This window comes from Chaetura pelagica, unplaced genomic scaffold, assembly GCF_000747805.2.
Source record: "Chaetura pelagica isolate M959 unplaced genomic scaffold, ChaPel_1.0 scaffold10, whole genome shotgun sequence".
NCBI lineage: Eukaryota > Metazoa > Chordata > Aves > Apodiformes > Apodidae > Chaetura > Chaetura pelagica.
In genome coordinates this window covers 190,528-217,409 of record NW_009952263.1, presented here as the reverse complement: position 1 = coordinate 217,409, position 26,882 = coordinate 190,528, and the positions used below count along the sequence as shown (strand labels likewise).

Below are 26,882 nucleotides of genomic sequence, written 5' to 3'. Positions count from 1 at the left end.
TGAATGAATAATTGGAAGCTAACCGTTCTCTACATAAATTTCTTCACTGCATTAATTACTCACAAATTGTCAGGAAACATCAGGAAATTATGACCCCTGATAAGAGAAGTGATAATGGTATTATTTAGTTATTTATATTACTAACCAACATCAACAGTTATAAGCTGAAAGAGAGTAGATTTAGGTTAGACAGAAGAAATGCTTCACTATGAGGGTGGTGAGACACTGGAACTGGTTGCCCAGTGAAGTTATGGATGCTTCATCTCTGCAAGTCTTCACGGCCAGGCTGGATGGGGCTTTGAGCAACCTGATCTAGTGTGAGGTGTCCCTGCCCATGCAGGAGGGTTGGAACTAGATGATCTTTAAGGTCCCTTCCAACCCAAACCGTTCTACAATTCTGTGAAATGACTATATTTAATTTCAAAAGGTAATTTGTCAGGGCAAGAGAGAGGTTGGTTATGACAAATTTTTTGACCAAGCAACTAATATACTCATGAAAGACAGTGATAGATACTTCATGTTTACACTGTGGTGCTTAGCAACCTAAGTTTTGTAGAAGTTACTTCCTCTCCTTCCCAAGGCAAACTGTAACTGACCAAGTAAATAGACAAAAAAAATTTCTCTGTCATATAATTAATTTTTTTGCATTAATTAAGACATAAATATTTAGCTTTTAAGTTCAACACAAAGACTGCACATTGTTTCATTTCTCAAATTTTGCCTATGTAAAAGTTAGATGGTGTTCAGGCATTGTACACCAAGTCCAGCTTCACTGCCCACAACTGCTTTCATTAGCAATTCTCAGTGCTGAAAGCACATATGGACCACAAAAGACATTACAACCACAACTGATGCTCCAGTCAAAATGTTTGCCATATTTTCATAGCATAATTTGATAGTTTCCCCTATTTTATCTTGGTTCAGAACAGTTCCACCTCAATAACTGTTGTAGCCAGATGCTAATTTTGGGGATCACAGTTATTTTCCTGCAGGCAAAATTTTTAAACTCCCTGCTGTGCATGACTGGCATTTGGGAAAATGCCAAGGCACACTGTCCCTCAGCCTGCAGAGTGCACCAAGCTGCTGGAGGGACTGTACTGGGCCAGACCACCATGAGCAGTGATGAAATGTTTACCAGCTCTCAGTGAATGCACATAGGTTGGACCAGCTGATCACTAACACAGGGACAGTAAACCAAACTGAATAATGAAGCAAAGAGTTTACAGGTCACATTTACACCTAACATACACAGCTGCAACATCAATGATTTCAGCTGTTTCCAGCTTTGTCAAAGGTAATCTCAAATATTGTCAAATATAATGTTTGTTAATGCTTTGATTATATGTGCATCAGAGCATTTTATGAGTGGAAGCCCATAAATGGGAGTTTTTGAATCACATCTGGGAGTGTGACTGAGCTCAAAAAATTCACCTTACTTCACCTTCACTTGTTCTAGAGGGAGATATAATTTCTCACACACAGAGCTCTTTCCACAAAATGCTGAATTGAACTTTCATGGGGATGACTTTCCTTAGTACAGGGAAATAAAAGTGTTAGGGAAGTATTGCTGTTACAGGTTGAACAAGAAAGTAGTAGTATTTGAGGGTGGTATAAATCAGAGCCAAGTTCCTCCACTAGACAATGACTACAGTGTGGAACACAGGAAGTGAAGACAGCTCAGCATATCTTGAAAGGAGATAAAACATTTGTCTGTGCTCTTTCGAACATTCAGGAGGATCTGAGAATTGATCGACTCAAAAAACTTCCCAGTTCCACAAAAATGGGAGCAAATTTGTTAACTCTTCTGTACCTAGTCCGATCTACCCACTTACTGAGACACTATCAACAGATTTGCCATGTTTCTGGATAATGCTGAGAACGATTCTCTTTCTGTCTTGGCTCTAGGTGTTCTCTCCCAGCATGAGCGCCATTACGAAACAACTCCTCCTATACTGTGATGCAACTACAGTCTAACATTTCTTATTAACTTCCATCAGTATGAACAAGAGACTCCTGATTTCTATCAAAAGAAAACGCTCCTCAGTACAGCAAAGCAAAATTATAGAAAGGAGTAACTTACCCTTCATGAATAGCTTTATTTTATCAAGTGATAACACCCAAGAGCAATAGGAAACTAAAGTAATTTTTCAAGATCTATTCACCCCAAAGGGACTTCAGCAGAACTAATTCAAGAATGTAATTGTAGTGATAGTGTTTTGAAGGGCTATAGCCTTAATTTACAACAAAATTGGAAAATACCTCTGTGGAAGTGTTGCCCTCTTTCGAAGAATGAGAGAAGAACTTCTAGAATTGGTGAGGGAAGCAGGGCTTCAAAAGAAGCCCACAAAAGGAGGGGTCATTCCAGTGTCCGCATGCATACACAGAAATGAAGCATTTTACACAAGCATAGCCCAGAAGTTACAAAAATGAGGGCAATGTCTGTTTGCTTACCTATGAGATGTCTTTTTTTTGTTTGTCACATACATGGACAAAGATCCTACCTCTATATAGAAGGAAGATGATACTTATGGAAAGAAAGGACCTTGGATCTAGATCTAAGAAAAAGCCTACAAACCACCAGGCTGGCTACCATGAAGACCTGGCAGGCAACTGGCTGACCTGACAAGATACTGAGTCATTGTATTTCTTTCCAAAAAGACAGCAAGGCTAAGTGTTAATTTTGAAACAATAATTTGTGGTTTCAAATAGCTTTTCAAACACCTTTCTTTTGCTGTTACCTTGATTGTGTACTCTGATCTGATCATAAAAATTCTGTATTTTGGGGAAGTGTGTAACTCCATGATGTTCTTGACTTTAACAATAAAAAGATTCTACTGGCAACACAAAATTTAAAAAAATCCAGAGGCACATGCTAGTTAAAACACACAGAATAGACTGGGCAATCTTTCTCCAGCTACATTTTCTAATATTGCTATTGAAAAAACAAATCATGCTTTTACTAGAGAAGCTGAATATCAACAATCAGATGCAACTAACTTCTGAAAATAGTGGACACTTCTTTGCCTGAAGAACTAGGCTTTTTTTTTTTTTTTCTCACAGTTGATAGAATCTTTCTCAACAGCCTTATTGCCTGAAGGTCATTTGAAAGAGAACCAGAGTAACAGAAGAGATGGAGAGAACTTTTACATTCTAGCTATCTTTCCTTGTACCAGACTTTTAATGTGGATGGTAAGCCTATGAAATGTATGTTCCTTTCTAGATATACAGCATAAGGAGGTAGCTGCTATCCATGAGCTACAAAAGAATAAAAAGAACCAAAATACCCATTTCCTTTCTAGCAAAAATCTAAGTTTCAGAATTCTCACTATAAAACCCCATATTCTTCTCAGTAGGGCCCAAACAACCATTCCTGTGCTTCCTAAACAAAGGTAAAAATGTTTTCCAGTAACATAAGACAACCCATTTTAGCTGCTTCTGAGTGCAAAGAACAACAAGCCAATTTGCTTCATATTTCACAGATATATTTTGAAGACTTGCTGTAATACAACAACCTAAATAGTCATAGATGCTGTAATATAGGTGAGATGTAGCTCGTGATGGTCACACTATTTTTCCTCTCATACTCTGAAACAATGTCAGCAAGATGGAGAATGAACAACTGAAGAGCAACAGTAATTTTGTGCTGCCTGAAAAATGTGCAAATGTGGCACTGAACTATGTAGACTATAATTTCTGTTCTTTTCACCACCTCCTTTTCTCTTTGGGTTATTTAAGGAGTTGAGTAATCACCAAAAAAGAAAGAAGAATCTCAAACTCCACATAATTCACAAATATGGATCACATTCATTGACTAATTTTTATTTGTTTCACAGGAGTGCTACAAGTGGGTGTTCCTTCTTTTTCCTTAGTGCCTTGGGTGCTCATTTGAGATGTGGCACACAAGTTCAAATCCCTCCTTTTCCAAAAGGATCTGACTCTACATAAAATAAAATCACCACCAGGCTGCAGAGTTTCAGAGGGGAAAGTCCAGATGGGTAGTGCTTTCTGCCTCATTCTCATTAATGTTCCCTTTGTTTACATATTTCCTGGTGTGCAAATTAGGTTTCTCATGTCTCCAGCAAGTATCTTTATCATAAGACCAGAAAAAAATTTCAGCATGCCCTGTAACCAGGTGAATATTACAAATCTGAGACAACCTAAGAAACTGAGTAGACTATTTTTCCCTCCACCTGCCTTAGGAGAGCAACTTTGTGCTTAGGGCATTTCCTGCTGTAGTGCAAGATACATGCTCACATCCATTCACCAGCCTAAGCACATTGATTCTTCTGGTGTCACAAATGAACCCTTTTGTCCCTTCCCATTCCCCACAACTGGATGAAATGCCCAACACAGGACCACAAGACAGTCTTTTGCTTTTGTCATAAGTGCTATGAAACTGTGGCTCGAAAATGTGGCACTGTTTACTGAATTATTTTTTTATATATAATTTTTGATGATCAGCCTACATCTGCTTTCAGAAAGACAAAGTATTATATATTTATGAAGTATCAATCACTCTCTTCCACCTTCTGCATAGGCACAATCACACCAGGAGAGACCAAAAGGGAGGGTGGGGACATAGCAATGGAGAAAGAGAGAAGTTCAAGTGAGTGCTGAAAGCTGGCCATGCATTGACAAGAGGGGTGGGGAAGTCTGGGAGCTGTGGTACTCCTCCTGTCCACTCCCATTCATCAGACTAAATAGATGCATAAGGTCATTCACAGCAGAAAGAACCTGAGGCTTAGTGGGGTTTAGGGCTCTAGAAACAGAATTTCTGGCTAATGGTAAGATACCTGATGTAGAGAATGCTATTGTCAAGAGGTCAACAGAAGACCCTAAGACATGTTGGGGTATGACAGAAATGGGATGACTTGGAAAATACACAGAGGTTCTTAATTTTAACATTCAGAAGATTCTATTTATAGGTGTCTGCAAAATGTAATTATTTTACCCTCACAATCCTTATGAAATCAAGTCTAGATCTATTGTTATTCTTATTTTATGGAGTGGAAGTGTCAGCAGAGGCAAGCTGAGCAATCTTCTCAAAACCAGTAAGCTGCTATCAGAAACACCATTCTTAATCAGTACCAATAAAACGTGAGCTCCAGAGCTTGTTCACCACAAAAGTCTTAGAGAACTGAGGAAAAAAAAAAGAACTTAGCATAGGCAGGTACAAAAGGGGAAGTACAGATACACTCCAAGGGAAAAGAAAAGCAACACACAAATTGAAGGGCAAATAACTGACCAGTAAGGAGCTTAAAGAACATACTTCTTCCAAGGTTTGTTCAACTATTTTATTTGAGAGATTGGTAATTTTAATCTACATAAATTGTTGTTTGAACTAATTATTCTAATTTCACAGTGAAAAATGTAAAAGAGGAAAGAAAAAAGGAGGGAGGGAAACTGAAAAGATTATTAACCAAGCAGCAAAGAGAGAAGAGAAACAGTATTGGATGGCTCTTGGTTCCAAGTATATCCTTATGGCCATGCTATAGTCCAGAAAAATATTCAAGCTGTGAGAAGTGTAAACAGAACGGGTAGGTTGAAACACTAGAAATGCTTAGCAACTCCTTTATATTTCAACCTCATCCTTATATTCCAAAAGAGAAAAATATCACAGAGGGAAAGGAACTGAATTATGATTTGATTAAATAAAATGTAAACAGCAATTTGAAAACAAAGGGTGATGCAATTTGTTGCGTAGTCACACAACATTCCTCTTGGATTTGAAATTCACCTGCAGCAGTTCCACCCCTTTTGAAAGTACAGCCTGGCGTCTGGGCTGTTCAGCCTGAGCAGCTGCTGGAGCTACTAAGCCTTTTTTAATCCTCTGCCAGGATGGGAGTGATATGGCTTCCCAGCCCAGCTAGGATCCTGTGTTTTTCTTTTCATATTATCCTCATTCTGCTTCAACAAACTACTGCAGAAAGAGAACTGAAGTTTGTGGTTGCAGTAAGTATATTTGTTTTCTGTTTTGTTGCAGGGAATACAGGGAACTTGATATAGCTGTCAAATCAAACAAGTTGTGCAGTTGCTTTGCCTCCTTTTAGACTTCATAAGTACTACTGCTGTCCTTTTGCTTACTGAATTGAAAGACTTTACTTAAAAAAGAGGAAAATGCCTCTAGTTATAAGAATTTTAATCTCCTGCTCCCTAGGTTTTTTTTTAAGATTACTGAACAACTTAGCTTTGTGGTAGATGCATAATACACAGGAGTTAAGAGATCTGAGGTCTAGTTTACCTGTTCTTGCTTAATTCAGCTGACACTGAAGCATAGTCTGAGAACCGGTGCTTAAGGCCTACCTTCTCTGTGCTTGGAAGCGGAATCTTACCATGTTACAGAAGCTACCACCAAAAAAACCCAAACGAAAGTATTTTCCATTTCAGAATAACTGAATGGGCACAGCAGTATATGGAGAAACAGAAAAGGGCATTTTTATGTAGAGATTTGAGAAATATGTTGCATTAACTGCAGTTAGGTTGAAAATGGACTGTAATAATTTATTTTGCTGGGCCATTTCTTATTTTAAAGTCAACTAGACACTACTTCAATGGCACTTTCTGCAATAGCTCAGGTAAAAGAAAGACTAATTAAGTGAAACATTTTGGATCCTGAAGGTTGCATTGTCATCCTTGTCATTCTAATTAATTTTCTTAATACTGATAAAGAATAGTCAGTCCAAAGGGATATTTTCAATACAAAATTGTGGGGATTGGAGTTCATATTTCTAAGTAGGAATTTAGGAATTTAAGAAATTAAGGAATTTAATCTTCTTCTCTTTTTCTCTATTTGAGACATTATGTGCACATACAGATTACAGAGACCAGTACTATGTCCATAAAGTATCATCTAGCAATAGGTAAAGCATTTCATACCTAGGTGTCTGTTGGCTTCATTGTGGATATGCCACTCAGAAGTCTGAGTCCAGAGTGCACAGGAAAAACCTGTTCCTACTCCTGCTGAGGTGTATTGTTCTATCAGACACTACACACAGCAGGGACTCAATGCCAGTTCCAGTAAGGTTCTGTTTCTTGCAATATACTTAAATGTTGTTTCAATGATAAGAGGGAGAACTAGACACATGGATGAAATCAGGCAATCAGCTGGCCTTGGAGGATTAACTCTTTGAAGGGAAGGAGTCTTTTTTTTAATTACAGCTGCCATTGTGTTCTAGCAAGCAATAGTTTTGCAGAAAGGAAATGCTCACCATCATGGAGACAGAGGCTTCCTATCCATATTCAGCTGCCTTACCACAGCTATGCAGCCACCTTCCCCATCTACAAAAGAAAACCAACAAAAACCAACACTATTTATAGGGCAACTTCTCACAATATCAAAATAATAAGTACATTTCATTTAATGTTTTCCTTTTATCCCTGATATTTTTCCTCATTTAATGTCTTCTTTTTATCCCTGATATTTTTCCTCAGACTAACCAATCTGCTTAAAAAGTTTCAATAGGTTTAATCGTATTATCAACATACACGTCTTTTCTCAAGGCATGGTTTCTCTGTGTTCAATTGAACTTTGCTTTCTAAACTCACTGACTGAATTTTCATGGAAACATAAATAGGGCAGGAACTGGCTCCAGAACTTTTCACTGTAATGGAATATAATGGGGGTATGAGAGTATTACTGAACTGTGAAAATATGACATAATGAGCTTTTAAAACTTTCTTAGCAGAATTGCACAATATAAAATACATCTGCAGGGGAGAAAAAACAGACAAATGTTCCTTTTTGCTCACTTCTAGAATTGGCTATGCTCTGGGAAGGTATCTTGCTCTCATAATTTCCATCTTTGTGCTGATTCTGTGTGTTCTGATTATTTGCCACGGGTCCTTGGGCTCAAAAGTTCTAATTCAAGTCAATTTCTAAAAATGTTATTTTAATTTTCTTCCTCGCAGGTAGACATTATAACTCTTGTGTACTGAATTGAAATTAGACATTAGAGAACAGGAAATACATACGATCAAGGAGTCCTCAAGTAGGAATTAAATACTGATTTACTGCCTCTGTATAAAGAAGTTCTGACCTATAACTTCTGCCTTCACACAGGCACTCATTTCACCTGTCATATATACAAACAGGTGTGGTTTCTGAGGTACCGTGATTTCAACATGTCTTTCTTCTTGTAACTCAGCATAGGAAGTGTTGTCTGAGCATGTTATCTATCTAATGAAGCCAAGCCATTTGAAAACTTGACTAAACATGCTCTGCATTTTTGCATCAGTGGTTTCTCTGAACTGGTTCCATTTCTCTCTTGTTTCTTCAGTCCTATTGCTGGCTTCAAAAGAAGAAATCTTTCTGTTCGAAGTTTAGTCTGTGAATAAAAATGTCTGTAAGAGGTTCACTATTACTCAGAGACACAAGATCCATGGCATTTCTGAATCATGTTATAAATGCTACACATACCATATTCTCAGTTCACCCTCCCCTCCACACCAGTTTTTCACCTGACAAGGAAGGAAACAAACACTGGCCAGTGTCTGAGTCATGTGGCCATTTTCATCTGAAGCGATCACCTGCACTAAGTTACAAAGAGCAAATGGGAGAAGTCAGACACCAAATCAGGATCAGAGTTGAAGGAGAGGGTATTTTGGTAACTACCCCTCTCTTGCTTTTGAGAACTGACTGAGGTAAAGCAGTTCAGATAAAAGTGCTGCAAGGAATATGCCACACCACACAGGTATGCTTTGCTCTTTTTGTGTACATTCTCCCTGCCCTCCCTCCCTTCTTGATTTCTAGTGTCTTTTCACCTTTTACAGTGCCTCCTTGTTCATTTTCTTTCACCCTGCCATGTTCTACATCTTCAGAAAGGTCAGGGAGGCAATCTGTAGACCAGGAGTGATGAATGTTGCAGCACACATATTTTTTACTTAATTAGAAGGATCAACTCCTTTTTAACAAAATCCAAATGATGAGCAAGGCAAGCTTTGTAGGGATACATTTTCTTTCCCTGACAGTATCAGTTGTTATCATGAAAAAAAACCAAACACACAACTTCAAATACACAAGTTCTTCTTAAAAGTTTTAAATGAAAAAAAGAAGTCTCCTAAAATGTAGCTATGACTGAATGAGTCAGCCTTTTAGGTTAAGTGGTTGTTCATAAGGTCATTGTTTAATTTCCAGCTACAGTTGAAGCGAGGTTATTTTCAGAAGTGGCAAACAAGAAGGAGGTTTGAGCACAAACAAAAATCAGTTGGCTGAGCAGCTTAGTCCTTCAGTTCCTAAAAACAGGGCTCTGCTCTTAGAGGTATTTGTTTCTTTTTTGCGTCTTCCAACATAGTGCTAACATCAAATTTATACATCATCATACAATGAAGATGCAGAAATACAAACAGGGCCTGCACTTTTTTCTGTTTTGTGTGGACCTGAAGAAGTTGTGCTGCCTTTCAGAAGAGAATACCCTGCACTGCTTCATTTCTTAAGGTTATAGAGAAAATATTTTTCTTTACATCTCCTGCTCCCACATATATGTGAATATCTTTGACCTTGATCTCTTAACTTTCTCACTTCTGTTTGGGTAAAATGCTTCTCTGTTCTGGCTTATTTAAAGTTTTTAGGGCTTGACTGTTGTGAAAGGGAAACACACACTGAGTTTTACATTGCACATCAAGTATAAATCATCGTAAACCAGTATTTAAAATCAAACGCATTTTCAGTGATATTTCACTAATAAAAAGGGCATATTTACTGGCCAAGCGTTGATTCATTGCTATGTATTGCCTAAAAAATAGTCATTTAATCATGTCAGTCAGTTTGAGCAACTGTCAGTTACTCATAAAAACACTTTTATGTAAAGCTGGATTATTTAACAAGAAAGTATGCAGCTACATCATAATTGGGAATTTAACCTTCATTCTTTACAGAGGCATCAGCTTGTCCAGAAAAACTAATGAACCCTACCTGGCAACTATGTATGTTAGCATGTCAAAACACCAAGGAAGTAAGCAGTGACACAAAAAATCCTCCACATTTATTTTTCTTTCATGGAACTGAATCAATCACTAGGCATTGTAGTTCTTTACCTATTCTCCTATTCACTAGAGGTTCACTGAGAAATTATTATAAGGAACCAACCCAGATTCCAGATTAGTAAGAAATTACATGTACCGAATTAAAAATTGCAAAGAGAATCAAAGATAAAATGTTAAATATTTTAGGGAATACTTTGCTGTATTTGAAAAAAAAAAAAGGGGGGGGGGGGAGGGGCTTTTTTCTTGAAACTGGGCAATTTCATGTTTATCAACATGTTGTTGATGATCATTAAAAAAGCTTCTTGATTTGCTGAAAAATTTCATTTTTGGTTGGCCACATCTTCAGCAAAATTCAGTTAGCAAAGCAAAAAAATAATAAGCAGTTTTCTACATAGTTCTAATGGTAACATCTACTCTAGCAAACCTTGCTGTCTATTATGAAAAACAAACAGAGGGAGAAATCCAATTATATTTGCCTTTAAAGGATAGCATTTTCCATCTCTGGAAACCTGCTGTAGCTCAGGTTTGAGCACATTAGTTCAGAAGGCTGATGACAAGGGTTTGTGTTGTAATTAAAACATTAAGCCACACTGCTTGTGTTTACTTTGAAAAAATATAAACATAAAACACCTTCCAGTGGGAGTGGCAAACTAACAAGAGTGTACAAACCTCTTTGATGTTTGGGCAAGAATAATGTGGCTTAATGAGGCAATGGAGATATTACTTATAATCAAGCTATATAGCAGTGAGGTATTATGGAATAAATGTCATCTTATGAACAAATATACCACGCTTACACTTTGCCATTTATTCTGCAAAGTCAGGAATGAGGTTGGTCTGGTGAACACTGATAGAAGCAAAGGTAACTTTTGCAACAGTTTGGATCAGGATCCTGGAAGATTGTCTGTAGTCCTGTGAATTTGCCTTCCAGCATGTCCTTTCATATGAAATACCTGCAGACTTCACTTTCCTAAGCCCACTCAAGACATACTTAGGGAGGGTAATTCAGAGTTTTTCAGAACTATTTACTTCAGAGTTGGCACTTTCTTGTACGCTGGAATAAAAATACTAAAAAGGCTCATTTAAGGTTTCTGTTGTAAAAATCATGTGTGATTGAACACAGCACACTAATATTCACCATGCTGAAGTGTCCAGGATAGGAAAGCAACCAAACTCTTGGTTCTCACTGAATTTGACAGAATAAAAAAAATTCTATCAACTTTCAAAATTGTTTTCATACATGTATGTAAAAGTCTGAATAAATACTAAGTAAAGCTAACAGTGTAAATGTTTATATTTTTGTCATCTTTATATTTTTGGATGATTGAGAAATCAAACATAAGACATGTGTACAAGGAATTAATAAAAAAGGTACTGTTACAAAAAAAAAATAAAAATCATGTATCTATGCCAAATTCAATATTCATATAAGCACATTGGTAACTGAGGAGCAGTGTCCACAATCCAGTCAGATTTTTTGTCTAGGTGGTTAGCTATGGGTGTAATCTCAGCATTAACATCTTGGCTGATTAATTTTATGTTCTAGGAGGAAGATTATCAGAGTCATGCCCACCACGGTGGGCCCACCATGCCCACCAAATTCCTATATAATTACACCCATTTTGGGGGGCAAAGAACATACTCCAATCCTACTTGACTAGGTTTCTGCAGACTATCCAATATCTTCATTTGAAAGATGGCATAGGAAGTACAATATACACTTGACTTCTAGCTAGGTAAGAAATGAATGTTAGTAGTAATTAACTAGACCTTTTTATTGTTAATATTGTTAGGTTTTCCGACATGGTGACAGAACACCAATTGTCACCTTTCCAACTGATATACACAAGGAAAGTGAATGGCCCCAGGGATTTGGACAACTCACCAAGGTATGTTGACTATCTTAGAATAACTTATATATGCTATTAATACAGGAAGTGGGCAGATTTTTTAATGTCTATCTCAGAAACATTAGCAAATCCCAGGTACTGATAGCTTGTATTAGCAATACCCCATAATTCATAAGCATTTTGAAACATTGTTGACCCAGCTAATATTAAATTGAAATATCGTTCATCACAGCTTTATAACTACCTTCCTGACAGCAGCAACTTCCTGATAATGTGTCTGCATTCAAATGAATGGCAAGTTTAAACATTGTCAATACTCTTAACATTGATGCAGTTCTAATGACCAGTCAGCACTGTGCACTGTGACAGGGTAAAGGAATGACACCTGCCCACCAGGTCAAGTGATGAGTTCACATCTCATCATTTGACTGGCAACTACCTGCTCACAAAACAAGGCAAGTCTTGCAGGAGAAGGCTTCTTCTGGGGACAGTGTCTTCTAATAAGGCTGCTTTCAGCCCAGAGTTTCATTAGGATGCACTGAACCTACTTCTTTCTTTGAATTTCAACATCAAGCCTTAGCTCTTTAACTGTATTTGACACATGAAATTCTGATGCAGAGAGGCAAAGGCATTTCCTAATAATACTTCATCATGATGCATAAGCATGAATCAGAGACAGTTTAGCATTTAGTGTTTGAAGTGAGTGTGTCTTGAAGGATCTGTGAAAATTCAGACACTCAGACAACAAGTTACGAACTCCAGGTAAATAACTCCTGTGTAAAAAGAAACAGTAGTAAGAAGGTACTTCTCTGACAGCTAAATGTTAAAAAGTTGAGCTCACAGCTTTGGAAACAAGTAAGAAACGACACAGTCTAAGACAACTGCAGATGCATCAAAGCAAAGATGGAAGAATGTTACTTAAGGCATGAAATGCAAGCCACAAATTTATCAGCTGAATCAAATAGCAGAGCACTGACAATAACAAATACTATGTTATCAGTCATCCTTTCTTGGCTGTCACTAGCTGACACACATTGTAAAGAACAATGTTGATCTTCAGTAACTCCAGGAATGTCTGTGGAAACAGTATTTGTACAGAATCAGGTGCACTGCCTTTCTTATAGCAGATGTTGGAGTCTTAGCATTTCAGAATGTATAATTTTTTCATATGTATAAATAAGTGTTTCTGTTAAAATTCTAGACCACCTACAACCTACACAGTGCATTACACAAATGATGAACTACCACTGAAACACTGACTGCTGAAGACAAAAAAGAGAAAATAAATCTCTATATTAAGATTCTCCAGTCACCTTATTCTAATAGTCACCTGTATGCTTGTCTCGCAGACTGGAATGCAGCAGCTATTTGAACTTGGACAGTACATGAGGAAAAGATATTCCAGCTTTTTGAACAGCACATACAACCATAAAGAGGTACATAGCAGAACTGTCTGGAGGACGTTTTTCTGGCATAGTGGAACGATGGACTTATGCTAGATAAAAGCACATCACCGTATTAATTTCATTAACGGAAAAATTAAGGTAATAGAAGAACATTTTTAAAGTCAGGCTTTTAGGTGAAGGTAAAAACAAAGTATAAATTCTAACTTTACATTCAGTTTCGGCCTTCCATTGCCCAGTTTTCCAGAACTATACAGCTCCACACCAATGAACAAATTAGGAATTTATGCATAGTGACCTAATATTGTTCTACCTTGTGGAAAGGTAAGTGCATATCCAGCCATGTGATGGGACATGCTCACGTACTTCATCCTGTAAGAGGTCTAAGCATTGTTTGGATGTGCTTGTCATACAGTACATATCTGTTGTGGGGCAGATACCTTTTTGCAACTTATGCACAGATCATTTTGGTCTGTACATAGGAGATGCATTGATGGAAGGCATAAAAGACAACAGCTTGCCATGCTTCCCAGAGAGGTTTATGGTTTTAAGTGCCTTCATTCCTGAGGCACAGCAGATGGATAATAGGATACTACAGGTGGGAAAAGACCTTTAAGATCATTGATTCCAAATATAAACCTAACCCTGCCAAGCCCACCATTAAACCATGTCCTAAGTACCACATCTACATGTATCAATGTTCCTCTGAATCTCAGATCAAGAGCTTCCTTTTTTTAAATCATACTTCCTTATTCTTCTTAGTTCAGACTGAGGGTTAGATTCCAAATTGAAAGATGTTTTGGCAATTCCAATTATGCTAATGAAGCAGAGCCCTAGAAACCTGAGTTATGATGTCACTATTTCGACTGCATAAAAACCATAAAAATGAAAACAAGGATGTTTTAGTTGGATAACATTTCCATATTTTTTTTATTGTTTCTATTTTATTTTTCACTTTTTGCCATTCTATATTCAGTTTTATATCCAAAGTACAGATTATGATCGCACCATTATGAGTGCCCAGTCATACCTTTCTGGCCTCTTTCCACCAACTAGCAGCCAAATTTGGAATCCTGAGCTTCTCTGGCAACCCATTCCAGTTCATGTTTCGCAAAAATCAACAGACCGGGTAAGTACTGTGCTGTAACACGTTATATTTTCCCAGAAGCAAAAGAGAGAAAAAAGGAGTGGATAACTAAAAAAACATTTACTATTATTTCCTATGTTTCTGTTCAGTCTAATAGAAAACATCAACTGCAGCTACTGGCTGACAAGTATGTTATAGGTCAACTGTAATAGCTGCATGAAAATCCTCCTTCTGTAGTTGCAGAACACCTCAGTTGTCACCCACACTACCATTTTCTTCAAAGTACAGCTCTAACAGTTCTGCTGACAAGGACACTCTTGGACAGCATTATAGCCCTAAACCTTTACAGAGAAAAAATGTTTTTCTCAGCTCCCATCAGCTGGACAGACCTCCCCTTCTTGGCAAGTTTGCTCCATAGTTTATTCAAGGAATGGAATTTTCACCAGCCACTGTAATGACCTCTCAATTATTACTTTCCTATTCTGCTAGCACTTAGGCACCCTAATTACACACAAGGGCCCTTTTATGCTTAGTGCTATACAAACATTTAATGAAACCCTAGCACTTGTCTTGTGGTTCATAAAAGCAGACCTACCTGAATCTTAGGTCCAGTAGAAGTTTTACTACATGTAGCTCTCTCTGGCTGACTCAGGTTTAAATTCTAGTTTTGCTGGCTCCTGCGACAAGGACTGTGTAAGAAATAGCATGTTGAACAAGGACAGAAAGTTACTGAGTGTATTGACAAAAAGGCTAATCTGCCTTTGAGGACAAAGTTGACTTTACAGAAATGTATACAAAAACCCTATTAAAATACACTCAGTCCAGTCACCAACATCAGAGGATGGACTCTGTCATCAGGGGGTGGCCCTGCCTCCCATTGGCATTCCTCCATTCTTAGAGGCCACACTTGAAAGCAGGTACAGAGAGAAAGGGTTTCCACAAACTGGATTAGGCACACTGTGATTCAGCTTGAAACTTGACTCTATTCTTCATCAGAAAAGAATTGTGTCACCATTTAGATGTAGGACACTATTGGAAGTTCCTTCACCAGAAGACTGAAAAAGCATAAAAGGGGTCAGAGCTTTGGCCACATAAAACCTCAAAGCCCTTAATGGGAATCACATCACAGTGCAATGAGCTGTTAAGAGAAGGCAAGCTCATTTGTAGGCATCTCTAGTACCTCATCACTTCTGCAGCTGCTTCAGGACTGCGTAATGATGTTTCACTGCAACACACATCTAAGGCAACTCAAAATTCCTGTTAAGTATGCAAAACACCAGGAAAAAACATTGTTGCCTTATTAAACCAAGCAGGTGTTTGAGTGTATTTTCAAGCCCTAAGCAACACAAAGTGGGAAATTGAGGCCAAGTACAGACCTGTAAAAAAAAAATAATCCCAGGTTATTTTTCAGCCACTGAGATCCATCAAGACCTGACAGGCAACAGTACTGATTACTGCTTAATGAGGCCAAAGGGAGTGGCTTAATTAATCACACCTAGAGGGGAATAACTAAGCCATACAGCAAGAGAAACATTTGTTATTGTGTAATTAAACAACATTCCCCAGTTTCATATTGCAGCTTTGAGCCTTCACCCTCCAGTGTGCTGCTGTTACAGAAAAAATGGACCCTTGGAAATCTGTCCAAGCAAAAGTGTGCTAGTGAAGCTGCAAGCTTCATGTTGATAAATTAAAGAGACCCACTAGAAGTGTAGGCTGCTAATGTTCACACCAGGACAGAGCAGACCTTCTTGTACATCCATAAGCCATAGATACTGAAGTTAATTTCTCTCCTCTATATTATAAAGTCAGTTCCTTGACATTATTTGTATGGTTATAGGGTAATACTAGTGCTGGGTCAAAAATGCTCTAGTGATGTGACATATAGTACAGAACCAGCACAAGCTTGTTTTGCTCATCATAAGTTTTTACTGACACTTTATGCTGGCCCAGGTATCATCTGTCCTTCTGCAACTGGCTTAAAGCACATTTACTAGAGCACAGAGTCAGATGGACACACCTATGTATTTACACATGGTTCAGACCAAATATGTCATATCAGGTGACCTTTTAATGCAAAAACTTGCTAAGTGAACCATACAGAGCTATTAGGCTCATAGCTTTTTGATATTGCAGGAGCACGGTTTATTTGTTCCTCTTGTTTTGAGTTCTGTCCATTAAGTGTTACTGAAAACACTTACCACAATACACAGCTTACTTCCAAAGGGATGAGAGAAGGATGTGTAGAGGTAGAAGCAATTCAGATTCCAGTATCAGGTGGAGTCAAGCTGCATCTGGGGGGAATTAGAAATTAAGAGGGCAATGGTAGCTTTTTAAAATTCCTGATCACGGATCCTGATCTCTTTCTCAAAGCAATTCCCTAACAGACATGCATAATTTCTTCTTTGCCAAAATTAGTGAAACTGAGGAAAATCAAGATATCACAGCCACAAGCAGCCACTTAAAAGTCAAGTTACCATAGTCCATTGCTTATGTTAACTGAATTAATGAATAAGGTACCCAAACAAACAATTACGGAGGAGCTGTGGCACAGGCATTAATCTAACAGTTCTTACATCAGCAGTATCATCAACAGGAAAACTATAGATGTGTGTTGATTAATTCTAGGACCATTCTAAATGTTACTTCTCTTGTTTCAGAGGCTGTATTTTCCTCTGTCTGACTGTCCCCGATTTGATGAACTTCAGAATGAAACAAAAACATGTAGTGAATTTCAAAATAGGATACAACCATACATGGTAAGAAAAAATAAAAAGGAAATATAATCTAAGAGGAAGGAAAGTAACTAAGATGTAGAAGTTATGAAATTACATTGTACCCTTTTGCTAAAATGCAAAAATAAATAAATGAAAAAAAACACAATCCTAGTTTCATAATAATAGTTCACTTTTTAAATGTGAATTTCAAATTTTCTGAGACTATTCAAAGGTGCATAAAATTAAGTTTCCATGATGTGAGGGTAGAAGAAATTTCTGGAAGCAGCAATTTCCCATTTTACAGGGTAGCTTAAAACGAATTCCAAAAATCCAATAGATCTGAAAGTTTGGATAGTTTATGCCTTCCTGCTCTGATTTTCTGTAACTGAGAATTAAAGCAAGCCCAACCAGGCAAACACTCTGATTTATGGAACTTTCTCTGAGATACATTTTGGATCCCTCAGAAGATACGCTTCTGTTTTGGCTGTGACATAAAACTTCATAGTTAGAGACTCAAATTTCTCTGCAGCAGGATGTAGTACATGGAAGGTATGCCTGCCTCAGGCACTGATGTTCTTGTGGGTAATAAATGCTCTAGATGGTGGTTACTGCTGCTCTCGTTTGCCTACTAGGCACTTTGTACTAGCACTACTGCACAAATAAAGCAGGGGTCTTATGTTCCTCGTACCCTAACTGCACCTGTGCACATTGTCTCAAAGTCACTGAGGCTTTCTGCTTGGGCTAAACCAAACATTTTCCTTTTTTGTTTGGTTGGGGGTTTTTTTCCTAACTTTCTGCTAGCTCAGCTACTCTAATCAACCTCACTCACCTGCAATGGGAGGTAAATCATAACTTCATAGCTATCCTCTCTCTTGGCTACTAGTGTGAAACAGGTAACATGAGAATAAGGGATATTAAGGACTCCTTTTAGTCTTCTGTGATAGCACATAGCAATATTCCCATGGGAATTGCTGCCAGACTGTTACTTAGATATTCATCTCCCCTTAAATGGCAGAAGGGAAACCTAGTTTCCTTTTTAATTTCTTTATGCCTCATCCTGAATATTTGCCTCAGGCCTCTTTAATTTTTTATTTTCCTTGCTCTTCTTTATATCTAAAGGCTTGAGGTGACTGACGTAGCCTTCTGCAGCAGTCAGAAGAGAGAGAGAGATGCAGCAGAGAGAGCACCAGACTTGTCCTTAGCAGGGCTGAGGAAAACGCAGTGTCTGAAGTAGAGAGCAGTACCTTGAAATGGTTACAAAACCTTCAACCTTCAACCAAAATCTTGTGCTACAAGGGTTTCACCTGTGTAAAATCAAACACTGCTGTGTTGTCAGGTTGGGTGCTAATGAATTTGTGTGCATATATGTTCCTTATGTATTGAGTATTTGTGGCTAACTTTTAACTTTTCTCCCCCCTAGGATTTTTTAGAAAAAGTGGCAGTTAACACAGGACTTGAAATAGACAATCTTACAATACTGAACAATTTCCAGATCTGGAATATATATGATGCTCTGCTCTGTGAGGTAATAATAAGGCAATAGAGGTCGGGGAAGAATATAGCTCCTAAGCTGGGTTTCAATTAACCATAGCAATGTGGTTTCATAGGAATGAGTTGCCTTCACTCCTGGATTTCCCTTTTTTTTTTTTTTTTTGAATCTATGTTCTAATATAGTGCAGTGATAAAAGATAAGCCAAAAACATGGTTTACAGCTTGAGAAACTGTTGTTTCCATTTGATGTTTTATCCTGACGCACTGGTACTAAAATCCATTCTCTTTATTCCCTCGTTTTTCTTCCCCATACACTGCTATAGAATTACTTGAGCATGCTGCCTAGGGCATATTAATGATTTTTAGCAGGAAAATGAAATTATTTGTTTAACCTATCAACAGGCAAACATCAAAATAGTTAGATGTTGAAAATGAGAGGTAAGATTATGATCTATCAGTTAGAAAACTAGGGGATGATGATTGCTACCAGTGAATAAAATCAGACTGGCCCCAAGCACAGGACGATTCCATTTGGCCCTGGTCATTATTAGCAGCACATGGAGGCTGTTGAACACACTCTTTACACACTGAAGCATTTAAACACTGTAAGACACTGTCACTCTACATGACTGGAGAGTGACACTTGCCTGTGAATGGCCAGTGATGGAACAAGTATCTGGAAAACCATATGAAAAAGGCAGGAAAAGTTGGAACTAGGTTATACCGTGAAAACCCAGAAAAAAGGAAAAGGATAACACGTGTCTGCAATCTTTCACACTAGCAAAACCAAAACCTTTTATCTCTATAGCAGAACACATTATACCTGCAAAGGATCCCCTTCACACACTTGTTTCTTCTCTTTCCATTCACCCACTTCAGGTTGATCCCCATTCCCACAAATTGTATTTCAGGCATGCTGATGAGTGAAACCACACTGGGCAAAGAATTGCAGGACAGCCCCAGAGAGTCCACAAGTAGCAGTGTGAGACTGAGCGTAGGATGATGGGCCAACATTATTTTGTTTTCCTTTATCACTAGGATATTCACAATTTTACTCTCCCTGTATGGGCCACCAAAGATGTAATCAACAAGATGAAAACACTGACAGAACTGTCCTTATTATCACTATTTGGAATTTATAAAACGGAAGAAAAATCACGACTACAAGGAGGTAAATAAAAAAAATATATAGCTCTCAGAAAGGAGAAGGCAATGCTAATGATAACATAATATTCTGCAAAATTATTGATACAGAATCTTGATATGTAACCATGAACATTAGATGCCATCTTAAGCATGAAAAAATATGCTGAACACTGGCATTTGCATGGATGAGATACTGAAACAAGGTGTAAACATTAATGTTTTTTGTTATCCCATATTTTTTAAGGGGTTAGGATTTGAAGAAAGATTATACAAATCCAAGGGAAAAGAATCAAGCCCTGATGGGTATGATAATTACTTATCTGTTATTAGGTTAGATTAAGTTGTCTCTCTAATGTTTATTCTAATAAATAGAATAGTGTCCTGCTTTTTTCTTTGATGTACTGGTTATACATTGTGCCATAACCCTGGCAACCTATGGATAGCTCTCTGAGAGACTGATATAAAGCTGCTCCAAAACAGTCTGATCAGAATAGATAATTCAAGTTATGTCTATACTGGAAGAACTGGGGCTACTGCTTAGCTCCAAAACTGGGGCGTATAGTCTGTGCACATTCAGACACTACTTCAAGACACAACCCAGGCATCTATCAGATGATCCCCAGGTGTCCATGAGCAGGAAACCTAAACAAGTGAGCTTGAATATCTGCAGGGTGAACCATTTGAGACTTGGCTTTTTAATGCACTTACCCTGCAGTCTAGAGCTAAGTAAAGCATTATTAGCAGATTCATCCTAGAATGGTAAAAATGTTGCTACAGGGAATTTCTGCTGCCCTTACCCATTGGCTTTAGAGTATCTCTGGTCTGGAGAAGGAGTATAAAAGAGCTTTGGAAAAATGAAAAATTGATACTGTATAACTTTTTGGAAGTAAACAGTTAAAAGCAAAGCTTCAGGACCTACAGATGAACAGGCTAGCACAGTTGTTGTTATTGCAGCCCTCCAAAAAGACAAAAAGCAATGAAGAAGAGGTCTCAGCATAACACAACTGGAAGTGTCATTAGCCCTAATTCTCAGGATAGCTCTAGATGATTTATGTAAATCCTACCACTTCATCTCACCTTGATAAGAAATTATATATTTCAGCTCTGTAATGTTTTCTCTCTAGCTATGAACTTGTAGTAAGCTAAAAAATTACTATGAAGCCAGAGTAGATGTCTTCTATTTGATACTAAGAATCTTTTGCCTTTTTTTTTTTCTTTCCAAATGTTATGTCTTCATTTTCCTATTCCTTGTTCCCATCTTTTTAAGGTGTCCTCGTGAATAATATTTTAAACAGTATTAAGCAAGCTGCCAATTCTTCAAAACAAAGAAAAATGGAGGTCTACTCTGCAGTGAGTATCTTCTTCTTTTATAAATCTTGCTATGATTTTACTAGTAAAAGATTCTTAAAGAGAATAATCAGAGTCTCTGTTTAAGTTAAATATAAGAGTATGATACAGGTCAAGTCAGCTAAGAATCTGAACACTAGTCAGTACAAAACCACTGCAGAAGCATGGTTCAGTCAAACTGTACTTGGTAAAGAAATCTACGTATTTTATAATCCATTTTTTCTGCAAATTAATGGTGCAGTTTCTGTTAATTGCATCTTTACTTAAATGTTCCTAATCCAGAGATGCTGGCACATAGCTGAATTTCAGCTCTGCCTCCAAATCCTTCCTCTGCTTAGAAAGGGTTGATACAGGTTTTGAGGTTTTTTTGAGGATGAAGAGGGCCATTTGGGTCAGACCAAGATCCACTTAGCTCATTTATTATCCTGTCTCTAACAATGGCCAAAGGCAGGGAAGAATGTGAGAATGAAGTCAGCACAGTGGTGCTCCCCGTAATAGAACCTTCCAGCAATCTGTGGTTTAGGGAATAGAATCTGAAATAGAATCTGTGTCTGTGTTTAATAGCTCTTGACAGACTTTCTTCCATCAATTTCTCTAATTACTTCTTAAATGCATTTGTACTTTTGGCCTCTGCAACATCCTGCGGCAGTCACTTGTGTGTTAAAAGAAAAAATAATTTTCTTACTTTTTTTGAAACTTAATACTGATTTAGCTCCTTCCTAGCATTTCTATTGTGAAAAACAAGGAGTAGTCATTCTTTATTCACTATTCCCGAGTCACTCATGAATTTACTATTTTCTGTCACAACTTTTCTGTCTTTCCTTTTCCAAGACAGAGTCCTACCCTATTTATTCTTTCCACATAGAGAAACTGCTCAGGACCTTAAATCTTTCTGATTTTTCTATTTGTTTTCTAGCCCTACTATATACTTTTTGGAAAGGAAAAAGTGCATCAAGAATTTTCACTGCTGCTTGAATGCCTTGAGGCCAAGTATACTCTTACTTTAAGATCCTGAATAATAATTTAAACCTAGTTGCTAGACTACAATATAAATAAGCATAGTAAACAAGTATATAAAGATGCTTCCAAAATTTAGGCATCAAGGGATTTGGACTTTCTTCAGCTCCTCCTCCCAGGATATCCTGCAACAGGACGGATAATGGTGAGAGGAAGAGACTGTGCGTAGGTGGGCAACAGTTTCCATCAAATTAGAAGAAAGACTGAAATTTTATTGTATAAATCCAAACAGAAGGAACAATAATTTTAGAAATTCTGCTGTGTACATGGAAGCAAGAACATTCTTTGTATGCATCCATTTTTCTGGTGTATTATCTAAAAACACAGTACTTGTATCTTCACTTGAAATGCCATAGAATGGTACTACCTTATATCCCTTAATCTGACCTTAGAACTGAAAAGACTCCTGAGGGAAGAAGTAGCAAAATGCACTGAAAAATTAGATTTCCTTCTCAGACTACATCTTGTTTCCCCCAGTACCTTTGTCTCCAAAATTTTGCCACATGATGTATGACACATACTGCAGTAACTCTTCAGAAGTCCCCCTCCTGTCTATAGTGATCTGTTAATTTTTAATTTTTTTCCCAATGGTGAACATACTGAATATGTTTTTATGGACACATTTACACTGGATTTTTTTTATCTTGATTTCCACTCCCTCTGCTGTCCTATTACTCTGGAGAAATGGTAGTTGACTTAACTGACTTTCAAGGATGGATTTATTTTTTTCCAACAGCATGACACCACAATTGGAGCCCTCCAGATTGCTCTCAATATTTTCAATGGAAAACTGCCACCATATGCTGCTTGCCAGTTGTTTGAACTCTACCAAGAAAGCAGTGGGCAAGTATCTCCTTATCTATGCAAGAACAAAGAGTGTTTGGAATTTGGTTCCCCATTTAACAAGCTCATTTTCCTCTCTGTGAGGAAATACAAATCTGTTTCAAACTCATCCTTCACTAAGCAGTCTGCAGGCATATATTAAAAATAAGAAAAAATGTGTTTGCTGGATGTGCATGTATCTCTGTGGTTTGAGAAATAGGAAGAAGAGGAAAATAGGCTTCACCAGCTGGAAGTAAATGGCAAAATAAATTTTCCTGATTCTTTAAATGATAGCTACAATGTTTCCACAACAACTCATAAATCCCAAGGTAAACCAGTTGGCTTAGAAGAGCCTGTTGCTGTTGCCATTCAAGGAGCCTTCAGAAGGGCTTCGTGAGCTGAATGGTGATCTCTGCATTAACGTCAACTAATTAGCTTCGGTAAAGCGGGCTTTGCAGATGTCTTTCACAAAGCCTCCATTCTCAAGTAACAGGTTCTAGAGTAGGATGATAGAGCCTATTTACAACATTCTGTCACTAAATAGGAAACTTATTTAAGAACCTTTCTAAAAAAGTCTTTTCAATGTTGTTAATCAGGCGATACAGCATTGAAATGTATTATCGGAATGACACTTCAAGGGATCCTTACCTACTCACTCTGCCAGGATGCACCTCTTCCTGTCCACTTGAGAAGTTTGCGGAACTAGTTTCACCTATTATTACAGAAAATTGGTCAAAAGAATGTGGGAAGAAAGACAAAATGAAAGGTAATGTAACAGCTCTGTATTTTCTCCATAAGACACTGAGTCTGAAGTGGTATCAATGGCTCCAAACTTTGTGCCTTTCACACAACAGATAGATCTCCCTTTAACAAGTGTGGACCAGCTTTACTATGGACAGGGAAAGCCAACAGAAATTAAATTTCCCTGAAAATGTGAAAAGTAGACTTGCCCATCAGTGTGAAGGCTGTGTTATTATTAGCATACTGACATATAAGGAGCTACCTAAAGGTCATGGCCAAAACTAGAGCTCTGCTTGCTGAAAAACGTCTAACAGAAATACGGGTGTGCATGCTGTGCAAGGAGTCCTGCATATGTTGGATGCATCAGACCTTCTGTAGATGCAAAGCAAAAATGCCTTGCACATGCACAGCAAGATTGATGCATATGCACAGTAAGACTGATGCATAGGTATTTCTGGCATGTGTACCATGTATTGAGGTTACCTTAACCTACACTGTACACACAGAGTGCAGCTGATCCACACAGATACAGAAGCCCTTTTCCTTGGATTACCCACAGCTGACAGCTGATAACCTCTTCCTGCTTGGATATTATTTCCAGGAGGAAAGCAAAGGGCAAGGTAACACATGGTACTTTTCAACAGTTCTGGTACTTCCCCTTTCTGAAACATTCAGTGTTTTGCTGATCCTGATGAAACATGAACTACACATGGTTTTTCTTTCCCTGTGAAAACCTAGGAGTAAAATTTACTCATGCATAGTAAGCTATCTATGCATTTCCAGGATTGAAGTATATGTTTTTACACTTAGGTTGCATGTGTCAGTAAACGCAGGCCATGTGATCTTACCAGAAATAGGAACAAAATGTAACTGTACATATTTGTAATTAGATTGTTATCTCCAGAATTATATGCCTTTATGTCTTTAATTTACTGCCTTTTACTTTATTGTTTTTCCTTCACAGATATTTTTATTGGATTTGATGTTGCCATTGGCTTGTTGTTCATTTTTGACCTTGTACTGCTCTTCCTCCTCTATCGTTACGGACGATGCAGGCACAGAAACAATTACCAAGATATTTAAACGGGAGGTAAAGAAATGAAAGAGAGATCAGATAAACATCGAGCAATCCTTTAAGTTGCTTATATCCACCAATTTGCTCTGGCCAAATTAAACTCCAAAGCATATTCAATAAACTTGAAGAGCCAAGGTATCTGTGGCCTAGCTCCTAAAAGACTAAACATCTGCAGTGAGAAATACTGTAGGAATATGGTATTGTTAAGATTTTACTTTTGTAGGAGGATGGAATTACTCCAGTTTCTATCTTTAGGTTTTCCACTACTAGTCAACCAGTGGGGTGAAGGGATGCTATTGCCTATGCTTTTTTTTTTTTTTTAATTGCCTATTACCATTTAGCCCTGTGCTTCTTTCTCACCCTGCTCGATGAGTCTTTCTTGAAAATGGCAGTCTATAATCTTTCCCTTATTTCTTATAAATGGCTGTTTTGTTGATGCACAGGAAAATGTTTTCCAGTGAGCAGAAGCTGCAATTACTGAATTAAAAATATTAATAGCAGCACTTGGATATACTTTTTCTGCATTTATTCTGCAGTTTATATATATATATAAAATTTTGACCTTGGCCTTCAGCTAGTAGAAGTCTGCAGCCTGCTATTCCAAGGAGTTACACTACTAAAGCTCTCACTGATATTAGTAGAAACAGAGGGGAGCTCCATCACATATCCAGGTATCAAGCAAGACGCTTACTGCAATAAGACCTTGGTTAGTGTCCACTTCTCAGTAATATGCACAAATAAATATATTAAAATCTATTTTTCTGTTGCTACACTGCTTTCCTATTTTTCTGAGCTCCTAGTCATAAATGACCCTTTGCCCTGCATCTTTAACACAATGCATCTGTTCTATGTCATGCTTCAGGTCCCTTTTATAATCTTATTTCTTTGAGTCACTCTTACAATAATTTTCAAGCTATCACTCTGTTCATCACCTTTCATTTTAATTTCTTTCCAGTAAGTCCTTTTGTTCCTTACCCTGTTCAAAATCTTTTATTTTAGCAAGACATGCACTGAAAGTAAGATTAACAATTATTCCACTTTTAGTATGTTGATTCTCTGTGCAATATATTTTGTTAAGATTGTAAGCTCCTAAAGGGCAGGGAATGTGTTTTCATAATTGTTCTCTAGGATCATAAAATATTATCATAAGCACAAATAGTACTGTATAAAATACTGGTTATTGTCATATATTTCAAGGACTGAATCAAGATTTTTTTATCCTGTAGTCCTGCAGAGGACACTGTGAACTACATTATCATGGAGAAGTCTTTTTAAAAATCAAGCCAACTATAAAACCAGCTGCCAACAGCAAGTTCAGCCCAACAGATACAATGTGCAATCCTGTGCTCAAGCTAGTGTTTCCTGTTGAGGTGCAGAAGTCTAGAGGAAGCTGAGAGATGGAGATGCTTAGCCCAGGCATAGCATCACATCAAACTGAATACAGTGCTTCTGAACTGACTTTGACACACACCTGTAGCCCAGGAGCTTAGATCAGATACCACTGATCTAGAGATCAGCCCTCAATATTATAGCTATGGACACATTTAAAATGTTTGACGTATTGCTATTAAATAGTATAAATCAAACAGAACAGCAGAGGCTTGTGGGAATATAGCACTTTCCAATATAACTGCAATTTCTTGTAGTAACTTCAGTTATTGAGATGTCCATCTTTGAAGCAATGTTTCCCACTCAGTAAAAGCTTTTATTAGTATCCCTGACATTTCCATCTTCTCTATTTCAGGAAATACCATAATCATGTGATGGACTTGATTCTTACACGATAAGAATATTTGTATTGTATAGCAATTTGGGATAAAGATGAAGGCTAAGTCAGATATTTTGGATGTACAAACTTCAGATTGTAACTACTAGTTTGGATCTTCAGTGTAAAAACTTAAAGGAACATGTATATTTCAGTTAGAAGTGTTACAGAAACTCTAGGAAACAAGCCTGAGCTGGCTTGGTTACTATTAGCAGTGCACTGACAGAGGAGAAAAGCTCAGGACAAACTGGAAAACTAATACTGGCTCCTGAATATATATATACTTAGTGATTACCTGATGCTGAGCTCTGTATTACCATGGCCACAGTGCTGCTGGTACTCACTTAAGGATAGACCGAGTATGCCTTTTATTAGAGGCAGTCAGATGCTCAGCAAGTGAAGATGTATTGTGGAATGATTATGTGCAGTAAGAACTGGTTTTG

At 37.6% G+C, this 26,882-nt stretch overlaps 1 protein-coding gene across 1 annotated transcript; it reads left to right on the top strand.

Moving 5' to 3' along the window:
• Positions 1-5,838: 5,838 nt before the first annotated feature.
• Positions 5,839-24,682, top strand: ACPP (acid phosphatase, prostate). The gene is made up of 11 exons (XM_010007482.1): positions 5,839-5,952; positions 11,775-11,870; positions 13,181-13,267; positions 14,211-14,363; positions 16,979-17,077; positions 18,456-18,560; positions 19,565-19,697; positions 20,940-21,022; positions 22,773-22,879; positions 23,455-23,624; positions 24,564-24,682. Exons 1-11 carry the CDS (start codon positions 5,839-5,841, stop codon positions 24,680-24,682), a joined length of 1,266 nt encoding a protein of 421 aa, XP_010005784.1.
• Positions 24,683-26,882: the final 2,200 nt, after the last annotated feature.